Source organism: Mesoplodon densirostris, chromosome 8, assembly GCF_025265405.1.
Source record: "Mesoplodon densirostris isolate mMesDen1 chromosome 8, mMesDen1 primary haplotype, whole genome shotgun sequence".
In the NCBI taxonomy this organism is placed as follows: Eukaryota; Metazoa; Chordata; class Mammalia; order Artiodactyla; family Ziphiidae; genus Mesoplodon; species Mesoplodon densirostris.
In genome coordinates, this window is record NC_082668.1 from 4506679 (window position 1) to 4531531 (window position 24853).

At 42.8% G+C, this 24853-nt stretch overlaps 1 protein-coding gene across 1 annotated transcript in view; it reads left to right on the forward strand.

Moving 5' to 3' along the window:
* Nucleotides 1–24853, forward strand: part of IQCA1 (IQ motif containing with AAA domain 1) — a 177991-nt gene that overhangs the window by 49236 nt on the left and 103902 nt on the right. Inside the window, exon 7 of the mRNA XM_060105914.1 lies at nucleotides 16866–16950. Coding sequence (XP_059961897.1) covers nucleotides 16866–16950 — 85 coding nt within the window. The remainder of the gene's footprint in view (nucleotides 1–16865; nucleotides 16951–24853) is intronic.

A 24853-nucleotide genomic window follows, 5' to 3' on the forward strand; every position in this document is an offset into this window, starting at 1 on the left:
ACCCCTCTTGTATAACAGAAAGGTTGCACCATTTGACTAATACCTTCCTGGTTCCCCCTCCCCCCAGCCCCTGGCAACCACTGTTCTACTCTCTGCTTCTCTGAATTGGACTACTTTAGATTTCTCATATAAGCGACGTCATGTAGTATTTGTCCTTCTGTGTGTGACTCACTTCACTTAGCACAGTGTCCTCAAGATTCATCCATGTCGTCATCTATGGCAGGATCTCCTTCTTTTTATGGCTGGATAATACTCCATCACATGTATGTACCACATTTTCCTTATCCATATATGTGTCCACGAATTTTTGATTTGACTCCATATCTTGGCTCTCATGAATAATGCCGCAGTGAACAAGGATGTGTGTAAAGAGAAAAACATTTCCTCCTGTGTGTGTGTCCTTTACTCACCCACTACATCCACGCTGTCTTCTGACACCACGTGTGTGTGGGTTGTCCACACATCAAGCAACTCTCTGCAACACCAGCTGGGTGTCCTACAGTTCAGTGGAGTTCTGACACTCCCTGGAGAGAGCCTCAGACCCCCCAAGTTAAGGGCTCAGTCCCACAAAACTGCTTCCCCCAACATCAGATGTCAGTGTCAAATCCCAGGTTGTCCCCTGTGCAGCTGACCAATTGGCTATAAATCGGGGTTCCCACGACTCCCCACTTGGGTCCCATAATTTGCTAAAATAGCTTATGGAACTCAGGGAAACACTTACTTACATTTACTTATTGATTATAAAGGGAAATGGTAAAGGATACAGATGAACATCCAGATAGAAGAGATGCACAGGGCATGGTGTTGGGGGGAGGGGCATGGAGCTTCCATGCTCCAGGCACCACCCTCCCAGCTCCGCCACGTGTTCACCTACCCAGAAGGTCTCTGAACCCCATACTTCGGGAAATTTTATGGAGGCTTCATCACGTAGGCGTGATCGATCATAAACTCAATTTGCATTCCTCCGCCCTTCCTGGACAGTAGAGGGTGGGGCTAAATGTCTCAGCTTCTAATCATGGCTTGTCCCCGCCCCAGGAACCCACCCAGCATCACCTCATTAAAACAGAACGCTCTCCTGTCACGGAAGTCCCAAGGGATGTAGGAGCTCTGTGCCAGCAGCCAGAGGCAGAGACCAATCGATACCTCTTCTGTTATTTCACAGTGGACGTGTCACTCTTTGAGATCCCAGTTTCATGTCCTTTGGATATATACCCAGAAGTGGGATTGCTGGATCACGTGGTAACTCTATTTTTAATTTTTTAAGGAACCTCTCATACTGTTTTCCATAATGACTGAACCAGTTTACATTCTCACCAACAGTGTTCAAGGGTTCCCTTTTCTCCACATTCTCCTCAACACTTATCTTTCCTCTTCTGATAACAGCCATCCTAACAGATGTGAGGTGACATTTCATTGTTATTTCAATGTACATTTCCCTGATGATTAGTGATGTTGAGCATCTTTTCATGTACCTGTTGGCCATTTGTATGTCTTCTTTGAGAAATATTTATTCACTTCCTTTGCCCATTTTTAAGCCAGGTTATTTGGGGGTCTTCTGCTATCAAGTTGTAGGAGATCTTTATATATTTTGGATATTAGTCCCTTATCACATGTATGCTTTGTGAATCCTTTCTCCCATTCTGTAGGCTGCCTTTTCATTTTGTTGATGGTTTCCTTTGCTGCACACAAGTTTTTAGTTTGGTGTGCTTCCACCTGTCTATTTTTGCTTTGGTTGCCTGTGTTTTTGGTATCGAATTTCTAACACGCTCCTGGGAGATGCTAAGAGTCCTGGTCCTGGGATTATACTTTGAGTAGCCTTGGGCTAGAGGCACTGCCACCCTCTGCACGCCTTCCAGGGAGGTGGGAAAGTGTAGGAAATCACCTTAAGGAGTGTCAGAAAACCACTGAAAAATTAAAACCAGTATTATCCTGGGGATGTGAAAGCCTCCAAATCTACTGACTCTCTGCTGAAGTCACTGGAAGCCGCCTCCGTCATAGGTACTTGATACACTGCAAGGCAAGACAAACTGTTCTTTGGATATGGAGCCTTTGGGTTTGTTTCAGCAGGCTCTTAATTTTTGTGTCGTATGGTGACATATGTCAACACACATGTTGCTTCAGACAAATTATCATGCCTTTATGTTTCATAAATAGGTGCTTGTCACTTGATAGAATTAAGGTCAGAGGATCTTCAGAATTAACCTGTATACTCTAAAGCTTCCCTTTTCTGTAATTCACTCTGTTGCTGTTTATGAAAGGTTAATTTTGAAAGTAATGCATAGGAAATGAGTTTAAAATGTAAACATCTGTAAAGTTTCATTTCCTAAACTTTCTGGACTCTTGAGTTAGGAAGGACAGTGACTCACTCCTTTAAATGAGGAAGAGTCTATGGATGAATGATGTCTGGGGTTTAGAACTACAGGTGTATGAACAGAAATGGACGGCCGTCTACTTAAATGGAAAATTCTCTCCATTCCTTCCTAAAGTGATTTGTTCTTGCTTGGGTATGAATTTTTCTATACAGATAAATATTTCAGACAAAATAAAGCATATGTATCATTTTCTCAACAAAAGAGTAACCAAAGTGTAAATAATCAATTACATCATCTTTAGTATATTGTTCCTTTTAATAAAAAAAAAAGTGAGCGCAGAGCAGGGAGGTTCCTGTAGGATTCAGGCATGAGCAACGATAATACTTTGGAATCAAGAAGGAAGCTTCCGGGCTTCCCTGGTGGCGCAGTGGTTGAGAGTTCGCCTGCCGATGCAGGGGACACGGGTTCGTGTCCCGGTCCGGGAAGATCCCACATGCCGCAGAGCGGCTGGGCCCGTGAGCCATGGCCACTGAGCCCTGCGCATCCGGAGCCTGTGCTCCGCAACGGGAGAGGCCACAACAGTGAGAGGCCCGCGTACCACAAAAAAAAAAGAAAAAAAAAAAAAGAAGGAAGCTTCCTTCTGGAGTAGTAACTGCTAATCATAGCCCGCTAATAAGTAGAACCATCAATGAATAAATCAGATTTCGTAATGTGCCACTGAGAAATCGCCTTGCTTTGCACACGACTTTTTCCACCTCTCCTTTGAGAGATGGCAAACCCCTCAGTTTCCCAACGAGGGCCATGGTAATTAAGTCCATGTGTAGCCAATTGCCTTTATTGAGTGTAAGTGAATTTATAGGCAGCAAGTGACACTTTTGGAGGCTTCTGTGCGGTGGCACAAGCTGCTTTCTTTAGAACGCAGGAGAAATTTATGAGCCTGCTGACATGAAGGGAGGTAGTTGGATGACTTGGGGGGGACCGGCCGGAAACCCCTCCATCCATATATTTTTCATACTTGGTGAAACACAGATAAATCTCTGCCCTGGACGTCTGAAACGGTGGGACCGCTGAAGCTCAGTGTCAGAGCTCAGGGGAAAAATTTATCATTTTAGTGGTTCTGCTTTCTAAATCACTGCAGATTCTAGAGCTGGTCCTTTTCACATTTGTGAAAGAATTTTTGACAATATGCATAAATTTTTAATCAGCTCTAACTTTACCAGATGTTCTGTGCCTCACATTTGCTAACTGAAACATAGAAGGCATGGGTGTTTTTCTCTTCAGGCTCCCTCAAATAAAAGAATATAAAGGCAGGTAGGTCTGTTGGAGGTGATTTTTATAAGAAAGTAACATTAATCATTGAATATTCTGTAAGAAATTAACATTGCCCTTCCCCCATTAACATTGTCATATATGAATTATAGCTTCTAGAGCTGAAAGGAATTTTAGAAATTGTCTGATAGACACACATTACTTACTTTTTAATAACGAATGAATAAACCTAGTTCAACAGCATCATTTGGAGGAGAGGGAAACCTACCAGCCTCCCACAGTGATGGAGCGATTTGCTCAAATCACACCTCTGGTTAGTGGGAGCAGCCCGCTTTTTTATTTTATTTTTTTTAATTTTTTTGATGCGGACCATTTTTAAAGTCTTTATTGAATTTGTTACAGTATTGCTTCTGTTCCATGTTTTTGGGGTTTTCTGTGGGTTTTTTTTTTTTTTTTTTTTTTTTTTTTTTTGCTGTATGCGGGCCTCTCACTGCTGTGGCCTCTCCCGTTGCGGAGCACAGGCTCCGGACACACAGGCTCCGCGGCCATGGCTCACGGGCCCAGCCGCTCCGCGGCATGTGGGATCCTCCGGGATCGGGGCACGAACCCGTGTCCCCTGCATCGGCAGGTGGACTCTCAAACCACTGCGCCACCAGGGAAGCCCTGTGGGTTTTTTTTTCTTGGCCGCGAGGCATGTGGGATCCTAGCTCTTGACCAGGGATCAAAGCCACACCCCCTGCATTGGAAGGCAAAGACTTAACCACTGGACCACCAGGGAAGTTCCTACAGCTTTATTGTTGGAACCTAAACCACCCGTGCGCCTTCCTTGGCTGTCAGCTCAGCTCTGCCTGTGTAAAGTGCCAGGCAGGGGAGTAGAGCCTGCAGGTTCTTGACTTGCTCCAAGCTTGGTTCTGCTGGGGCAGCCGGTGAAACTTGCTAAGCTTCAGTCTTCTCATCTGAAAAATGTTGATGGCAAAAATAGCACCCACCTCACAGGGCTGTTGGGAGGATTAAAGGAGACCATGATATCAAGTTCTGAGTGCATAGTGCTTAAAAAGGAATATATTACCATGGAAGATTCTTTGCAAATCATTTCAGTGTGGTCACTAGATCAGGTTATCCAGAAATAACATTGCATTTTAAAAATAAAGATCCAAGGTCATCTCATTTAAGCCATTCAGTTTATAGGAGAGAACCAGCAGCCAATATAGAACGGAATCTGCCCAGTGGGGCCCTAGGACCTCGCCCTTTCTAGCTGGACAGGCCATTTGACTCGAAGGAGCCGCTGCTGCTCATGAAATCATCAGCTTTGTCCAACAAATCCCCTGTCTTGAGGCTGATTTTGGTTACGTGATATAAATGACAGTCCAGTAATCTGAAAAGAGAGGAGAAAAATCCTCGGACACAAAATATACCCAAATGCGTTGCTGGCCCCTCCTCTTAACAGCCGGAGGCCCAGGGCCTAGACCCTGCCTCCCTCTGTTCCCCGCCCTTCCCGGTGTCCATGGTAACCTCATCCAGTCTCACACTGTTCCACTCCATCCCTGTTTGGTTGACTCCCAGATGCAAATCCCCAGCCCGGAGCCCTCGCTCTCCTAAACTCCAGACGTGGGAATCCCACTGCCTACTCAGTATCCCCACAGAGATGCACTTGGCGGGGCGGCATCTCAGGCTCCACACATCCAGAAGTGCACTGGCATCTTATCCTCCCAAACTTGCCCCACACAGCCTCCCACCGCAGCAGATGTGAAACCACCCGTCCAGTCTCTTACCGTCACCCCGACTCTTCATGTTCTCTCAGCCCAGCCTGCAGTCAGCCAGAAAATCCCATTGGCTCTACCTTCCATACATGCCCCATGCCCACCGACCTCTCAGGCCTCTGACTTTACCACCACCTGAGGTCTGAGCTGCATCAGCCCCAGCCTGATGAACCCACCTCCCCGCAACCACCCAGGCTCCCCAAAATCTGTTTTCAGGATGAGGACAGTGTATTCACCACCTATTGCTGCGTACGTAACAGTCATCACTAAGACTTACAAACTTAGTGACTTAAAAACCACACCCACTGCAGCTCCCACAGTCTCTGTGGGTCAGGAGTCTGGGCTTAGCTGTATCCTCTGCTCAGGGTCTCACAAGGTTGCGGTCAAGGTCTCATCTGCTTCCACGCTCTCCTGGCTGTGGGCAGGGTGGTTCGGCCCCTGTGGGCCTCGGTTCTTTGCTGTTGGCTGGAGGCCGCCCCCGGCTCCTTGCCAGGTGGACCTCTCACCATGGCAGCTTGCTTCACTGAAGCCAGCAAGAGAGAGAGTCTGAGAGAGAGGTGGGAATTACAGCCGTGGAGAACCATCGGGGAAGTGACATCCTGTCCTCATGCTTGCTGTGTTCTATTGGCTAAAAGCCAGTCCTGGGTCCCAGCCCCACTCAAAAGGAAGGAGAGACACAAAGGTGTGGACACCAAGACACAGAGAACTCAGGGGCTGCCTCAGAGTCTGTGGACACAGAGAGGAAGAATCATCCTTCAAAAACCTAAGGCAGGTCTTGACCCTGCCTTAAAAAGTGGCTCCCTTTCCTCTCCAGAAAGGCAAGTTCGGGCTCGGTGTCCTGTGGCCACTGACAGTCCTGGCTTTTCTTGGGGCAGCCCAGGGGCACCTCCTTCTTGGAGCATCGCCGTGACCAGGCCCCAGGAGCCTCCTCCACAGGGATTCTAGTGCCTGGGAGATATGCTTCCACAGTTTCTGCTCCCAAAACTGTCCCCAGTGCATGTTTTGTTGTTTCCTCTAATGAAATCTGGGAGAAGGGAAATTAGAGGCTTCCACTTATGTTACTGAATCCCCATTCTGCAGGATAGAAAATTATGTGTCACGATTATCTTTCTTGATTCATTTCCAACTTGTTTGTGTTTTGATTTTTCTGACTCACTTGTTCTTTCAGATAGGACTTCTAGGTTTCCAAGTCATTCAAAATTAGACACAAATGTTTATTCCTAGGAATATAAATAGTTCAGTGGTAGGAGAATGCAATAGTATGTACATCAGGGAAAACAATATTATCATTTCAGGTCATGCAAAAAAAATTATTTGATGAAATGGAACGCCCACTTCTTATTGTAAAAATTTAAAAACAAAGACAAGGGTTAATTCTTAGCATAATAAAATGTAAGCTGAATAAAAACAAGGATTTTTAAAATCTTCTATTTACTGCTTTTTCCCTGTGCCTAGTATGTTGTCTGGCACGTAGTTCTAAATGAGTGAATGAATGAATGAAACATCAAGTATTCTTTAAAACAAAAGAGAGCTGTACACTTAATGAGGAAACACTATAGGTCGTCCCACAAAAGGAAAGGAAAATATAGATGACTTTGTCCCCTAATAATTAGTACTATAATATAAATTATTATCAATATAATGACATCAAAAGGAAACAATATTTTTTAAATGTAGCAAAATGTATTTTTTAAAAATCAACCACAGACTAAGTATGAAAGAGAAGTATACGAAAGTTTAAGAGGTCTATAAATGTTGGGCTTCCCTGGTGGTGCAGTGGTTGAGGGTCCGCCTGCTGATGCAGGGGACACGGGTTCGTGCCCTGGTCCGGGAAGATCCCACATGCTGTGGAGTGGCTGGGCCTGTGAGGCATGGCCGCTGAGCCTGTGCGTCCGGAGCCTGTGCTCCTCAACGGGAGAGGCCACAGCAGTGAGAGGCCCGCGTACAGCAAAAAAAAAAAAAAAAAAAAAAGTCTATAAATGTTAAAAGGAAGAAATTTTAAAGGACTTGAATAAATGGTGAGACGTGCCATGTTTCTGGTTAAACAGAAAGATGACATGATTGCTCTGGGTAATTTATAGAGAGGACACAATTTCAATTAAAGTCCCAACAGGATTATTTATTGAACTTGAAAACATAATTATTAAAGTCATTAGGATTAAAATAAGAAAATAAGAACCATAAGGAAGAACAAATGACACTTTATTTTCAAGAATATTATAAAGAAAAATAAGGTATTGATATAAATGCATTACACTAATATAAAAGCACAAGCATAAATCAGTGAAACAAAGTAGAGAGCCCAGGAACTGACAAACATAAATGGAAATAAATAGCATATGATAAATTAAGTTTAAAAAGTAATAAGAATGGAAAAAATATACTTGCAATAACTAGATTGCCTTAATTGCTAACGCCAACAAGCAGTCGAAAGCTGAATGGAGAACTTAACTTCCCTAGAGAAAGGTCACAATTTTCTAACTATGGAAACGAAAATGTTTTCTGCTGGCTATAAAACTTACAAGGTCTTTATAATAATCAACCCTAAAATAAGACAAAAAAGGAGTCAAACAAAAATAAAATTTATTTTCTATTGGACATTATTTTACCTTACCATTTTATTTAATTACAAACATGATTTCTATCTGTCATAGCAAGGAAAGCAATACTGAAATATGTACAGAAAAAAATGAACGGTCTCCTCCCTCCAGGCCCCATCTCGGAGCTAATCCAGGTGCACAGTGCACGCGTTCCTCCTGCACCTGCAAACATAAACACAGGCACACAAGGCTCTCCTGTCCCCTTTTCTCTTGATAACCCAGGCCACTCCCCAGCCCAGTCTATCCCCTTAATATTCTATCTTTAACATCCCCTCTGTCCACATAGAGCAGACTAGTCTTTATGAGAATTGAATTTATTCATCCACCTAAGTATTTATTAAGTGCTGGTGGTGAAAAGGTAAAGAGGAACAGGTGAAGTCTAGTCCTGATGCTGGATTCCACAGTGGGGCTTTACCATAATTACATAAGCATTCCCCATTGGGTGATTATTTGCAGTTTCTTATTACAGTTTTTATTTTTTACAGCTTTTGCTAGTACACATTGTGCATCACAAAATATCTCTGCTTTTACTTCAGTAAGGATTCCCAATAGTGGAATTGTTGGGTTAAAAGTTGTGTACATGTGAAAGGTATATAACACAAACTTGATAGCTAAAGAATTAAGGAATCCATTGTCTAAGGGTTTATGCAAAGCCAGTAAGTGACTTTGATTAGTAGAGACATCCTGGGCTTCTTTTTTTTTGCGGTACGCGGGCCTCTCACCGTTGCGGCCTCTCCCGCTGTGGAGCACAGGCTCCGGACGCACAAGCTCAGCGGCCATGGCTCACGGGCCCAGCCGCTCCGCGGCATGTGGGATCCTCCCGGACTGGGGCACAAACCTGTGTCCCCTGCATCGGCAGGCGGACTCTCAACCACTGCGCCACCAGGGAAGCCCCATCGTGGGCTTCTAGGCAGAATCCCAAGGTTAGAATTGAGGCACTTCTGTAAGGAACAATTTGCCTTTGGAAAAGTCACTTAAAACTCTCGGATTTTCCAACTTCCTCCTTTGCAAAATAGACAAAAGTGCTTATCTTACAGAATTTCTGTAAGGATGAAATGAGAAACAATTTGTGAAAGGCGTGTGTGAAAAGGCTTTGTAAACCTGCATGCAACAAACACACAGTCGATGATCATTTCTGCTAAATAAGTGGGTCCAAGAGGTAAGGAGACAGTTACACAAATGCACATGCACATAGCAGGTAGCAAAGTGCCAACCTCAGTAGCAGCTAAAGAAATGCAAATTCAAATTGGGCTTCCATTTTACACCCAAAACCCATAAAGGCATCTGAGGAAGAGGAAAGCCAATGCGTTGGTGTGATAGGTGAAACAGACTGCAGGGGGCACTCAGAGCTGCCTGGTGGGTTTGTGTTTGAATTCTGTTCTTTCCGGAAGCTACCAGGGTTTTTCTCTGTGTACTTCCATCATGGGCGCCCCCTCCCCACCCCCGGCCCCAGAATAATTGGCTGGGACGGGGGGTTGTAGTTATACCGAATTTTAATTCTTCCCGTTTAAAATGATGAGCCATCAGCATCCTGCCCAGAGCGTCCTGACTTTCAAGAACAAGTTGCTGCTGTTAGGAGATGCCTGTGAGGTGTGAACTAAGGTCACCTGAACTGATGCGAGTTTTGACGCTTGGACGGGCCAGGCTGGCACCTCGGTGTCTCGAGTACTCCGCCGCAGAGCCCAGGCGCCTGCCTCCAGACCGTGAAGCCATTTCTCAGGCACAAAAAGGAAATGGCAACAGCATTGCCTGAGTCACGCAGATGCCGGACAAACGCTACTTGTACAAGATAAAATGGGGGCTACTTCCCACCTCCCTGTGTGAGATTAGGGAGGGGGCAGGTCTGTTTTCCCCTGGCCCCAGACAGAGTGGAGACGGGCTTCCACAGTGCCTCAGGCAGGAGTTCTTCACTTAGGCTACAAGATGTGCAGGACGCATATCATATCTACAGGACCAAAGACAGATTGAAAGCCCAGTCATGGACCAAGGGTTTGGATGGGGGTTTGGACCAAGGGTTTGGATGGGGGTTTGGGGAGGAAATTAAGTGGGGACAGTTTGGGATCAGACGATGGGATGGCTGGGGGTTCAGAGTCATTGCTTTACACACGTGAACCCTGCCTGGAAGCTCCTCTAGGGGAGAGACAGTGCAGGTCCCACTTAAGAGCCGAGGACTTGGAGGCCGTTATCCTAGATAACTTTGATCAGAAAACGTGGATGGGATGCTTTCTGAGTCAGTAACTAAGACTGGTATCAAGAGAAGAAGCTAGGGGCTTCCCTGGTGGCACAGTGGTTGAGAGTCCGCCTGCCGATGCAAGGGACACGGGTTTGTGCCCCGGTCCGGGAGGATCCCACATGCCGTGGAGCGGCTGGGCCCATGAGCCATGGCCGCTGAGCCTGTGCGTCCGGAGCCTGTGCTCTGCAACGGGAGAGGCCACAACAGTGAGAGGCCCGCGTACCGCCAAAAAAAAAAAAAAAAAAAAAAAAAAAAGAAGCTGGAAGAAATGTCAGATTACTAGAGCTTTCCAACCCTGGAGCAACTGCCACGTGCCATCACTTAGAGGGCTAATTCTCTGGTGGGGAGGGGGGCTTGGTGGCTTCTCAGCGTCTTTCTTTTGTAAGTTTCCAGGGGAGATCCAAATGTAGTGGTAGGGAGGTGTCACTTGTTTTTGAAAAATATTCAACAATCTCTAGTTTGTTGATAAATCTAAAGTTTGATAAATAATATATTTCATATTCAGCATTCCTATTCCAATTTTCCTAAATACTTATTATTTTGCTTTTTTATTTTACTTTATTTTATTTTTTAACTGACAAAGCAAAAGACTTTAATGGGAAGGGGTGCCCGGGTGGAGAGCAGCAGGGTAAGGGAACCCAGGAGAACTCTTCCTAAATACTTTTTAGGCAATGGATTTAATGAATACCTGGAAGTTTATCTTTTGGAAATTATACTTAATACTAATTAAATATTGTTCCAAAAAGTTGAATTCTTGCTTTTAGAAAAAAATGTAATCCCCATGAGACGTGCCAGCATGTGCCTGGTGGTGACTAAATGGGGAATAGGAGTGCAGAAATATCTGGTAAATCCTGTCTTGTCAAGTTCCAGATCCCTTTCTCAAACTTTGTGTTCTTGGGTGGTTTTCACCTTTCTTGTTTCTCCTGTTCTGTAGATGTGGGTGAAATGTATATAGTTCAGGTGATTTTTCATGCAGCCATGTGATGAGATCCATTTTCTGCATCACTTGATCCATCCGATGGTTTGGATGCCCATTTGAAGAACCTGCTTTGGCCTTGCCTATTGCAGCAATTGGAGGGCAAATGGAAATTAGTTGGTGGCGGGTGGGGGGAGGGCACGGCACAGGGGGAAAGATACTAGCACACGCCTGCACGTTAACTTTGAAAATCAGCCAGACGATGAAAGTTCAAAGGTCATCAAATGTCTGTGGAATTCAGATTCAAGCTATAATTGAGGGAAAGCTGTGATTGAAATAATCACCATGTACCACATCAGGATCTTTTACCATGTAATGATTTTGCAGAGGATTTTGTGTTAACATTTCCTTTAAGTAGAAAAGAATTCCCGCGTCTATGCAAGTACTTTCCAAACTACAGAGAGAAACCGGGGTAATCATCCAGAAACAACTTAACATCCCCTCTCTTCTCCATCCCAAATGCACATCCCTCAGCAAGACCTTTGGTTGTGAGATAAGAGGGAACCTATTTTATTTGGTCAAACATGTACTTTATGCAGGGTAATCAGGGAAGGCCTCTGTGACATGTTGACATTTGAACAAAACCTTAAAGCGAGTGGGGGGGGGTGTTTTCTCTCTGCACGTGAACATCACTCTGAGGAGGGGAGCATCGGGGTGGATGGAGAGCAGCTGGAATGCTGAGAAGGTGGGGGAAGGCAGGAGGGCGGCAGGGCAGTACCGGGGAGGCCATAGTAAGTGCAGGAACCGGGTCCATCGCCATCCAAACCAGGAGACTTGTAAGAATGAATGGGGGTGCTGTTGTTAATTACACATAACTGGGCCTGTCCCCAGGAAAGCGGGCCACAGGTTAACCTAATTATGTGGGCGTTGGTTTCATTTGGAGGGAGAGTTTCGGCAAACTTGGAGCAGAGAAACGGCACGACGTGACTTATGTTTTAAAAGCATCACTCTGGCTGCTACGTGGAGGGACAGCAAGGAGACTAGTTAATCCCAGTAACACGAGTACAGGATAAGGATGGCTCTGATCAGTGCGGGTAAGAAAAGTGGGTAGATTCTAGGCATAGAATTGGAAGGTAGAACCAGCAGGGTTTGCTGATGGATTGAACTTAGGTGTGAACGTGGGAGACGAGCCCAGGATTCTAGGTTTTTGCCCTTGCAGCAACTGGAAGATGAGTTTCCATGTTCTGAAATGGGGAAAGACAAGAGGAGGAGGAAGTTTGGGAGAGGAGGTGAGCACAAGGGTGGAGGTTGGGGCATTTAAGTCTGAGATACTCACTGCGCTTCTGAAGGGAGACACTGGGCAGGCAGGCGAGTGTATGAGTGTGTGGTCCAGGGCAGGGACGAAGGCAGGAGACGTGGTGATGGGGCAGTGAAGCCTGCAGGGGGTGTTCAAAGCCAAGAAGCTACATGAGATCCTAAAGGGTGAGCATGGAAGAGAAGAACCCAAGGGCCGAGCCCGACGTCCCCCAGCATTTACAGGTGGGAAGGCAAGGTTCTGGCAGAGAAGGCTGAGCAGGTGGTCGGTGCGGGGAGGAGAACTCAGAGGGAAGCCAGTCACAGATCATTTCAGGAGGAAGGGAGGGCCCAGAACTCACACTGCTTCCAGGCCACGTCCTGTGAGTCCCTTCTCTGTAAGGTAGAGAAGGGGTGCCAAATAGACAGAAGAGGAGGAGGTGAGAGATGGAAGGAAGCCAGGAGGATCCCGAGCTGGAAGCCGAGGAAGAGAACCTTCCAGGAAAAAGGACTTTGTCATCTGATGGATCAAGAGAGAGGGATGTGGTAAAACACCCTGGGAAGCCAGCACATCATACTCACTGGTGAACTTGTTTACTTAGTTTGTGGGGGAGATGGAAGCCCAAGATCACGGGGTCAGCAGGGTCGGTTCCTTCCGAGGATGAAGGGAGAAGCTGCAGGTGCCCCCTTCTCCCTGAGTCTCTTCACATCATCTGCCCTCTTGGTGTGTCTGTGTCTGTGCCCTAATCTCCCTTGTTTATAAGGACACCAGTCATATTGGATTAGGGCATCACCTCATCTTAACTAATTCCATCCGCAAGGACCCTATTGCCACAGGCGGTCACATTCTGAGGTCCCGGGGGGTGGGACTTCAACCTGTGGATTTGGGAGGGACACAGTTTGGTCCGTAACACCTTGTGGGAACTATTTTAATGGAGCCAGTGAATGTGAAGGACTTGAAAAGCTGGAGTGTGGAGGTGAGCAGGGAGATGCATGAGAAGCTGGGGGATGAGTGTTCACAGACGTAGACCACAAACTGGTGGTTACCAGTGGGGGGGAATAGAGGGGCAGCGAGTGGGAGGTACAAACTACTGGGTGTAAGATGGGCTCAAGGGTATACTGTACAACACGGGGAATAGAGCCAGTATTTTGTAATAACTGTAAATGGAGTGTAATGTTTAAAAATTGATTTCAAAAGTTTTAATAAAACAAAAAGGAGGAGGATAGTTTTCTAAATGAGAGAGGCCTGAGCTTGTTTCAGATTCACAGGGAAGCATCCAGTCAAGAAAGAGAAAGGGCCCGGGGGAAATGAGAGGAGTGAGATGGTAGGGGGCCTTGAGACACACCACCAGGCTGGCTTGGGTCATGGGAGCAGCATCCCTTCCACTAATGAGGGTGGGGAGCCGGAGGGTCTGGGCTGGACCATCGTCCCTGTCTGATGGCATCCCTCTCCTCCACCCCGCTGCATTTGGGCAGAGCCCTGGTTGGGGGGCGCGGGGGGGAAGGGGAAAGATCCCCTCTGGGCCGAGACCCCATCACTCTGCAATTCCAGTTGTTTGAATAACATCCATGTTCACACGATGTGTCAGCCCTGAGCTCCATGGCGGGTTTGATGGGCCTGAACAGACACCCAGGGTGTCCCAGCAAACATAAACCGGACACTGTTTCCACTTTGAATCTTTCCTGACACCATGTCGTTAGGGGTCTTCGGCTGCTCCCCTAGAGGTCCCCACACGGGCTGTCACCTGCGGTCGATGCGGTCAGCCCCCCGGCTATTTGCACCTGAAACACCGTGGGAGCCAAAATAGTATTTCTGGTCACTTGTTTCCAAGTATAAGCCATCTGTGCCCGGAGCTCTCCAGCTTCACACTGTGCTGAGTTCCAGGTGCTAACACGCTCGTCACCTTGCAGCTTCCTTATGCTGAGCAAGAGAGGAGCTGACTGTGTCTGGCTTCTGAGCATCGTTATTCGGGAGAGGGAAGGCCGTGTCCCATCTCTGCCCCAGAGCACAACTGAGAACGTGGTGGTGAAAAGCCGGCAGTCAAGGAAACGTGAAACAGAATTCAAAAACTGTTTTCTCCCAGCATGCCCTAAGGGACGGAGTCTCAGTGCAAACCCCGGGCAGCCTTGGACATCACAAAGCAGGGGTGCAGCAGCTGTGGGAACAGAGGTCCCCTTGCCACAGAGCGGGGCGTGGGGTGTCGTGAGAACAGAGAAAGTGTGTGTGTGAGATAAAGAGCTGTCAGATTAGGCTTTCATTTTCTACATACAAATTTTAAAAGATATCTTTTAAATGTGCGCCCGACAACAGTTCTTACATTCTTTAAGGATAAGACATTCAATTTTAACTTATGATTAAATATTTAAACTGTCACTAAAAAACTAAATATGTTCATTTATCTATTAGAAATAAATATATTTGATAGTATATTTGCAAAAAGTACTATGAAAAATATAAAACTGTCAAATCTTACTCTGACGATTGATGCTTTTCAAAATTGTATGTGAGGAACCTGGAGGTGAGGTGGCTGCCTTCTGCTGCACCCCAAAGTATGAGGGCCGCTCAGAATGGGCACCTGCCACCTGTCCAGCTTCAGACTGAGCCAGACACTTTTTCTGGAACCTCATTTTTCCTTGAGAAAATGACTGACGCTCTGGCTATTCAGACTCAGGTTTGGGGCAACATTTTCTCAAAAATGAACCAAGTGAGCCTGAAGGAAAACAACTGAGGGCATTTGTTGCTAATAATAAAATTCAAGCTTTCTAGTGAAAATTACAATTTTGGAAGTCTTCTAGTCACCTCTGTGAGTCTGAGAGCTTCTCATTACTTAGCTTTGGGGTATGAGATTGATGGCGTTATTAATGAATGAACATGATTTTTGGTACGGTGAAATGTGTAAGCATTAGGAAGATCCACATAAGTCAATGAATCATTAGTTTTGAAATGACCAAGATGTTACAAAGTCATGTTACAAAGTCATTGTGGGGTGAAAGATCTATTCAGTGCACAAGGCACATGGATTTTGATGTGACAGGGAAGGGAAAGTTCTTGATATGCTTTCAGATTCTACATCACCACCAGCCTTTAGGAAGCTACCACTTGTCGAGTTGTGGTGTAGAATCAAAGCAGAATATTCACAGCTATCTAAAAGGCTATTAAAACTCTCCTCTCTTTTCCAATTACACAGCCGTGTGAGGCCAGATTTTCTTTCTATACTTCAACCAAAACAACATACTGTAACAGATTGAATACAGAAACAGATATAAGCATCCTGCTAACTTCCATTAAGCCAGAACAGTAACACTGTTCTCACTAATTTTTTTTTGTTCTGGGAAATACATTCTTCATTAAAAATGTTGTTTATGTGAACACATAACGGGCTTATTATTGTTATTTTTTAATGAAAAATGCATATTTTAGAAATGTGTCAGGTTTAATATTTAATACAGTAAATATCAATAGCTAGAACTCACATAAACAAAATGTGATCATCAAAAATTATCAAGGGTGTCAAGAGCAACTAAGGCCAGAAGTTTGAGAATCGCTGTTACAGAGTCATCTGGAGCATGGGCATCTCCTCTAACACTCAGATTCTGTTCTTCTGTGGATTAATGGAACTAACTTGGTCGTTTTTTCTTTCTATATATGGAATAAATATAACACTCGTATCCAAGTCAGTTTCTCTTGGAAAAATTAACTTCTTTTCCCTTCTGAAATCCCTCAACATTAAATTTCAAAATCTGCATTTTAAAACATAGAAACTATATGGTTACAGAAAAAAAATTACTATTCGGAACTCAACATATGGAGCCTTAGACTCGCTAAAATCTAAAGCATGCATGCGTATTTCATGCACTAGTCCTAAATCTGTAATTCGAACAATGCCATGCTTCTGTTTTATGTTAAAATCCTGTGTTTATCCTAAATTTCAAACAGGAAGAAATAGTTTGTGCTTCTGTCTTTTTTTTTTTTTTTTTTTTTTTTTTTTGCGGTACGCGGGCCTCTCACTGTTGTGGCCTCTCCCATTGCGAAGCGCAGGCTCCGGATGCCCAGGCTCAGCGGCCATGGCTCACGGGCCGCAGCATGTGGGATCTTCCCGGACCGGGGCATGAACCCGTGTCCCCTGCATCAGCAGGCGGACTCTCAACCACTGCGCCACCAGGGAAGCCCCCTGTCTTTTCATTTTTAATGCAAGCACAGAGTATCTCAATAATTTAAAAAAGGCAGAAAATTACAATCTGCTTCAAAGAGAGGTGTGTCTGTCTCACAGTCATAACTGCCTTGAGGAAGGAAACCTGTTCCTGAATGTCACCAGGTCCTTCTGCTTCTTAGAGACTGGAAGTCCGGCCAGCAACTGGCAGGGAGCCCCTCTCCTAATAACTATCACTCATTTCAGTGAACTTGACCAGAGCCAGCTAGTGGGGAATGCAGCAGAGAGGGCTGTGCTCATGGATGTTCATTCTGCCTTTTTTCCTCCTCAGGAACTTAACGGGCACATTTCCCGACTACCCTACAGAAGAAGAAGGAGGTTCAGCTATTATTTTTTCCAGCAAGACACGACAACAGGTACAAGTATGCGTGAGAAATAAACTGTAAATATATCATAATCGCATTTCTTTAAACTTTAGAGATAATGACTTTTGCAGTGTTATTAGGTCTTGGTTATTTCCCTACAGATGTTTACCTGGAAGTACTTTTGTTGTTTATCAGTTAATGTACTTTCAAAATGTTTTCGATGAATCCATGCTTTCTCCTGTCTTTGTAAGCGATGTGACAACACATGAGTCTCATCTTCTTAGTCAGTGATGAGCAGCTCGATTTCAGGAACCCTTTATGTTCTGGTCCCTGCTTGCCTCCCAGTATCACTTCCTGTCCCCCTCACCCCATCTTCACACCATCAACTCCAGCGGTCCACTTGCCCGTCCTCCTTGCCGCTCATGCTGCTGCACCTTTAGTGTCTTCCTGCATCTCATGCTCTCCCCTCACTCCAGGATGCCTTCTGCCCGTCTTCCTCTGCTTAGCTCCTGCTTGTCTGTCAAGACTCAGCTCTTTGCCCTATTAATGTTCTTCAAGAGAAACACCCTTGGACCATCTCTGTAGATACTCTAGTGGCATTTGATGATTGACATCCAAAGCTGCTTTTAGAAATGCCTTAATAAACCAGAAATAGGAAAACTCTTCTTAACCTCAGAGTATTTATCATAGAAACCAAGAGAAGATTTGCATTACTCAACAGTGAAACGTTTAGAAGCATGACCATTAAAAATGAAACTCAAGAAAAGAATAATTGCTATCAGCACTATTAGTTAATACTCTCTGGAAGTTCTAACAAATACAATAACATAAGAAAAAGAAAAGAAGTTACAGATATTTAAAAAGTGACGATTTTATTATTTTCAGATTATGTGATTATATTCCTAGAAAACACAAACTTATCAAAAAATTATATTGACATATTATGCAGAATTGTACAGAATTATACAGACAAAATTCACTGAAGAAAATGAAAGAAGACATGAATAAATAGACTGATGGTTTGTTTCTATGGATAGAAAGATTCAATAAAATACAAATACACATTATCTTTCCATTGTTTATGTAGTTAGTGCAATTCCAATAAAATCAAAACAATTTTTTATTTACAAAATTATTCTCAAGTTTATAGAGAAGAATGAATGCGTGACAATATCCAAAAAGTTTATGAAAAAGAACTGTAGGGCCTCCCTGGTGGCGCAAGTGGTTGAGAGTCCGCCTGCCGATGCAGGGGATACGGGTTCGTGCCCCGGTCTGGGAGGATCCCATATGCCGCGGAGCGGCTGGGCCCGTGAGCCATGGCCACTGAGCCTGCGCGTCCGGAGCCTGTGCTCCGCAACGGGGGAGGCCACAACAGTGAGAGGCCCGCATACCGCAAAAAAAAAAAAAGAACTGTAATCAAGGGAACTTGCCCTACTTGGTACAAATCAAATTATAAAGTAATTGAGCCATCACCATACTGGGAAAGGAATAGACAGATAATAGCAATAACAAAAATAGTATGTCATGTGCAGCATTTATTGGACAAATATTCTGTGCCGGGTCCTATGCAAAGAACATTATGTAAATTAACTCATTCAATCTTCCCAACCCACAAAGATCAAGCCATTTGGCCAGATTCACAGTTAATAAGTTGGAGAGATGAGATTCAAACCCAGATAATCTGACTTCAGGATAGTGTGCTCAGAAATTGATTCAGGTACTAGTTGGAATTCAGAAATATAATCATGACCTAAGTGGAGAAGGATGAACTATGCAATAAATAATATTGGGACAACTGGCTCTCCATTTGAGAAAATTAGTTGATCTTTACCTCCCTTAATATACAAAATAAATTTCAGATGCATTAAGTATTTACATGTAAAATATTAAACCACAAATTACCAGTAGAAATTGTTTGATATTTAATAATAATGAGGAGTAATTTTATAAGTATATCACCATAGGCAGAAATCATAAAGAGAATAAGCTGATATCTCTGGCTAAATGAAACTTAAATAGCAAAAAATATCATAAATTAAAATCATATGATAAAATAGAGAAAGTATTAGCAACGTAGCTGACGTTAGGTATCTTTCGTATGTAGAGTTCTTAGAAAGTAATAAGAAAAATCTGAACACCTCAGTAGAAAAGGCAAAAAATATTAAAGTAATTAAAAACAATTTTAACTCAGTAGGAAAGAAATTTAAATATAATGTTACTGTATCTCTTTTCACCTATAGGATTGCTAAAATTTTTAACTTGTGATAATAATTGGAGTTGGTGAGCGTGTGGAAAAAAGTCACTCTCGCACATTGTGGCTGGATACATAAATTAGCATGACATTTTTTGAGGACCATGGGCCAAGTAAATATCAAAATATTTACTGTGTATACCCTTTAACCCATAAATGCTCTTCAAGGAATTTATACTAAGGAAAAAATAAAAACAAGTTGCCATAGATGGGCAACAACAGACTTTTTCCATTAGCAGCAAAATAGTAAATATTTGTTGAACATACAGTCTCTGCTGCAACTACTCAACTCTGCTATTATAACATGAAAGCACAGACAATATGTAAATGAATGGGCATGGATGTGTTCCAATAAAGCTTTATTTACAAACATGGGCAGCAAGCCAGATTTGGCCCATGTGATGTGGTTTGCTGATACTTGCCATAGGTGATTGAAACAGCTGTTCTTGTCTGCACTGTTCACAGCATTGACAGAGAAGAAACAGGTTAATGTTTGTTACTAGGGAATTAGTTAAGTAATGTGAAACACTAACTAAGCAGCAGTAAAAACCATGCTGTAGATGAGGTTTTGTCAGCACTGCTGACCCCACAGTCAGCATCCCTGGATTCCTCTGCTTCCCCGCCTGAGCCCTCAGGATCAAGGGGAGGAGCTCTTCTCCCACTCCCTGTCAAAAGCCAACATTAGCTCCCAAAGCCTTCTCTCCATCCTCCTGTCCTTCTCCCCTGAACTGTGTGACCACTTAATAACCATCCTCTTGTTGGCAGTTCGAGCCCTCCCTTGAGTGACTGTCATTTTGATGTGATGTTATTTCACTTTTTTACATGTTTAGGTCTTGTCCCTCCAGCTAAATCATCCAGCACAAGTTGTGTCTTGAAAGCCCATGACAAGCAGCCAGACATGTTTCATGTTAGTTTTTAAAGGTAACAATTATAGAATTAAGAATGTTGGTGGAATGTCTAAATTGTCCATCAGAAACTCTCAAAAGTAGAGTTAACGTCCAGTCAAACTGAAAGCAAAAGAAAACTGAAGACGTCTGGTTAATACGTACACTAAAATCAAACAAAGGGAGCCACAAAGCAGCATGACTTTAAAAGGCAGATGATTGAAGAGTCAGGACAGCATTGTGGTGAAGAATCCGAGTTCCACTAGGTCTGCAGCCTTAGGCAAGCGACTTCCCCTCTGCATCTCAGTTTTCTTGTCTGCGGATGGAGATGCTAAAAACACCTGCCTCCCTGGGCCGATGCAATAATTAGATGAGATGATACATGTAATGTACTCAGAACAGAGCTTGGCACCCTGAAATCATTCAGAAAGTCTTAGCAGTTGTTACTAATGGGAGGAGAGGGAGGAGGAGGGAGAGGAAGAAAGGAAGAGGAGAAGGAGGAAGAGGAGGGGAGGAGGCAGAAGAGATAGACCAAACATAATCATTATAACATACACGTAAACAGTCAAATTTATATTTGTAAAGACAAAACAGTGCAAATACTTTTTCTGAAGTGAGCATAATCACATTGATGCCAAGCCCCCAAAAGATGGAATACAAATAGAACCTTAGATCAATCTTCCTTATGAGTATAAATGCAAAAATTCAAAGTGAAATATTAGCGAAACACTACAATCAAGTGGTGTTTATTCCCGAACGCAAGCACTGTTGTGTTTTGGATGTTCTGTGAATACATTGCATCATATAAAGAGCTCCAAAAGGGAGAACCACAAGCTCATCACTGTGGATGCTGAAAGGGCATTTTACAAATTCAGCTCCCTTTCTTGATATTAAAAAATAAAACAAAAAATGGAATATATGGATACTTCTTCAACATGACAAAATATTTCTTAGTTCCAAAGTTAATATCATGCTTAATGAAATTCACAGGAAACATTTCCACTGGTGTCATGAAAAATACAAGGATGGCCATTATCACCATTGACCCACAGGATCTATTGAACACTATTACACAAGAGAAAGAATGTAGAGATAGAGAATTGGAATGGAAGAGGGGAAATGGTCACTTTTTGCAGATATGTTCTGTACTTAGAAAAGCAAAGAGATAAACTGAAAAACACCTTAAACAATATGAGAAGTAAGACGGGGAGTTACAAAATTAATATGCAGAAAGAGAAAGCTTTTCTATGTTCAAACAGCAGCTACATAACAAATATAATAAAAGAGTCCATTTACAATGTCAACAATGACACAAAGATAAAATATCCAGGAATAAATTTAATAATAACTGTGTGTTCTACGGGAAGAAAAGCTTAACACATTCTGAAGGGGCTTCCCTGGTGGCGCAGTGGTTGGGAGTCCGCCTGCCGATGCAGGGGACACGGGTTCGTGCCCCGGTCCGGGAGGATCCCATATGCCGCGGAGCGGCTGGGCCCGTGAGCCATGGCCGCTGAGCCTGCATGTCCGGAGCCTGTGCTCCACAACGGGAGAGGCCACAACAGTGAGAGGCCCGCGTACAGGAAAAAAAAAAAAAAAAAAATTCTGAAGAATGAAAATGAGCAGATGGAAAAGCATATTGTGTTCTTAGGTAGGAATACTCAATGTTATAAATACTTCAACACTCCCAAACATCATCTATACATGTAGTACAATCCAAATAAAAATACCAATAGCATTTTGTTGGAGTGGGGAGTCAGGGCATGCAGAGGGTGACTAATGTGATTCTAAACTTTAGGTAGAAAGTAAATAACCAGGAATAACTAGTAAAATTCTGAGAACGAAGGGTAATGAGGAGGAACCAACCCTGCCAGGTATTAAAACATGTTTTAAAGAGCCCATTGATACAGGCAAATGACTAAATGAAAAAGAATAGAAAATCAAGAAATATATCCAAATACACATGGAAATTTAGTATATAATAAAGAAGCATCTCATCTTTCTTGTAGAAGGAAAAGAAAAAGACCATTTAATGAATGGTATTATAGTAACCAGGTTGTCAACTGGAAAAGAAGAAAATTAATCTCTATCTCTTGATTCTTTAGCCCAGAATGATTCCAAATGGATCAAAGATTTAAATGTCAAACAAAACAAAAACACAAAAGGACTAGAAGCAGCCAACAAAGAAATATGTCATAACCTCAGAGTGGGAAAGACCTTTTTACCTCTGTTGCACAACCCCGGAGTCATAGAAGAAAAAGACATAAATTAAACTACATTAAAAAAATTTTTTAACCTTCCTGGCAAAACCGACCCCAAGTAAAGTCAAATGACAGATGACACACTGCAAGAATTGTTTGTAATGAGTATCACAGATAAGAGATCATTTTTCTAATATATAAAGAGCTCCTACAGCTCTATAAGAAAAAACTCAATAACGCAATATTTTTAAAGCCAAAGGATATGAGCAGTTCTCAGAAATGAAAATCTAAATGGATTTGAAACATAATAAAAGATGTTCAACATATGAAAAGATAATCAACCTCACATGTATAAGAGAAATGCACATTAAAGCTACACTGACAGACAAAATTGATAGATTAAACCTCATCAAAATTCAAAACTTTGGGGCTTCAAAAGATGCCATTAAGAAAATGCAAATACAAGAACAGACTGGAAGAAGATATTTGAAAACTTATACTTGATAAAGGATTTGTATCCAGAGTGCACAAAGAACTCTTACATCTCAATGATAAGACAAACAATCCAACCAAAAAATGAGCAAAAGACTCAAATAGACAATTCACAAAGGAATATATATGAATAGCTAATAGGCACATGGAAGGATGCTCAACACCATTAGTCATTAGGAAAATGAAAATTAAAACTATAATAAGGTACCATTTCACAACCACTAGGATGGCTGTAATTTAAAAAAAAAAAAAGACAATAACAAATGTTGAGGATGTAGAGAAGAGGCAATCCCCTTACATGGCCAGTGGGGATGTAAAGTGGTGCAGCCACTTTGGAAAACCAGTTTGTCAATTATTTAAAAGTTAAATATAAATTTACCAAATGACTCAGCACTTCCACTCTTAGGACTTTATCCAAGAGAAATGAAAACATATGTCCATGCAAAAAAAAATTGTATGTGAATATTTGTAGGAGAATTACTCATAATAGCCAAAATTTTGAAACAACCTAAATATCCATCAGTTGGTGAATGGGTAGGTGAAATGTGGTATATCCATGCAATGGAATATTATTCAGCAATAAAAAAGGAACAGACAATTTATACATGGTATAACTTGGGTGAAGCTCAAAAGCATGATGCACAGTGAAAGAAGCCAGACATGAGAGACCACATAGTATACAATTCCGTTTATATGAAATGTCCAAAAAGAGTAGATCTATGGAAGCAGAAAGTTGATTAGAGCCTGGGGAGGAGGGCAGGAGAGGGAAGACAGATTAACAATTAATGGACATGAGGGGATCTTAGTGGGGTGATGGAAATGTGCTAAAACTGATTTATGGTGATGGTTGCACAACTTGATAAATTTACTAAAAAATGATTGAATTGTACACTTGAAATGGGTAAATGTAAAAAATGTAAAATATGCTTCAATAAAGTTATACATGTATTTTCAAAAAGAAAAATAAAACAGGTAGCAGGCCAGATTTGACCTTCAGCCCCCTTAGTTTACCAAAAACATGATGGCTGACTTAATAGGCACTAATAATTTTGGGAGGTTTTGCTATAGTTGAAGAGCACAAGCAAAATAAGTTCCATATTGACACCTAAAAAAAAAAAACCCCAAAACAAATACAACAACATGCCATTTTTCACCCGTTCAACTGGCAAACATAAGCGCCGTGTCGGTGAGCATGTGGGGAAATGCGTAGTTGCCCGCATCACTGGCAGAAGTGTAAATCAGCAGAACCCGGTAGAGGCTGTTTGATGGTATTATACATGTATGTGCACGTGATCCAGCATTTCTCCTCGTGGGAATTATTCTGCACGTATGCTCGCGCACTTGCAAAATGACATTTGCATGCGTTGATTCATGGCAGCTTTGTGGGTAATAGCAAAAGATTGGAAATAACCTTAATTTCCATTGGTAGGAGAATGGTCAGATAAGTTACGAACGGGGAGGAAACATTTCATTACATGCTCTTTCATAACTTCTGAAGTGTGGATGTTGTAAACGTTTTATCTATTCAAAATAGTAAATAAACTGGGTAAAGATCTAGAGGAGACAAACAATGCTGTTGATGCAATCGATACACTGAATTTTATGCTTCACAAATAAGGATTTTATCCTCTTTTCAGATGCATATGTATATATATATATTCAAGTTTCTGAAAGTTTCCAAACTTCCGAGAACCAAAACATGTCCATTTTCCCTAAGTGCACCAGAGCATAAAAGTCCTGGCAGCCACAGTTTGGTTCTATGAGTGGAGGTGAGCCTGATCCCCAAGGAAAACATTACTCTTCTGATAACAAGGGACTTTTAATCCTATCTAAAGACACCCTTTTTATTACCAGATAATGTGCACAACATATACGTCACCTCAACTCCCCAGTACCCCCTCGCTGAGCGCCCCCCGCCCCTGAAAAATCTTCATTAGAGCCTAGGGTATGGGTGAGCCTCAGGATGGTGTGGAGTTAGACACATGACTATAGTTTGTTTTTTTTTAAGTCCAGATGGTGCCTGAATAGTCTGCTTTGTTCATGATAAAGCTGTTTTGAACACTTTTAAAGGTATGAAGTAAGCTCCTAAAAACAACCTAGCTATAAATTAAAAAATACAATACTAGAAA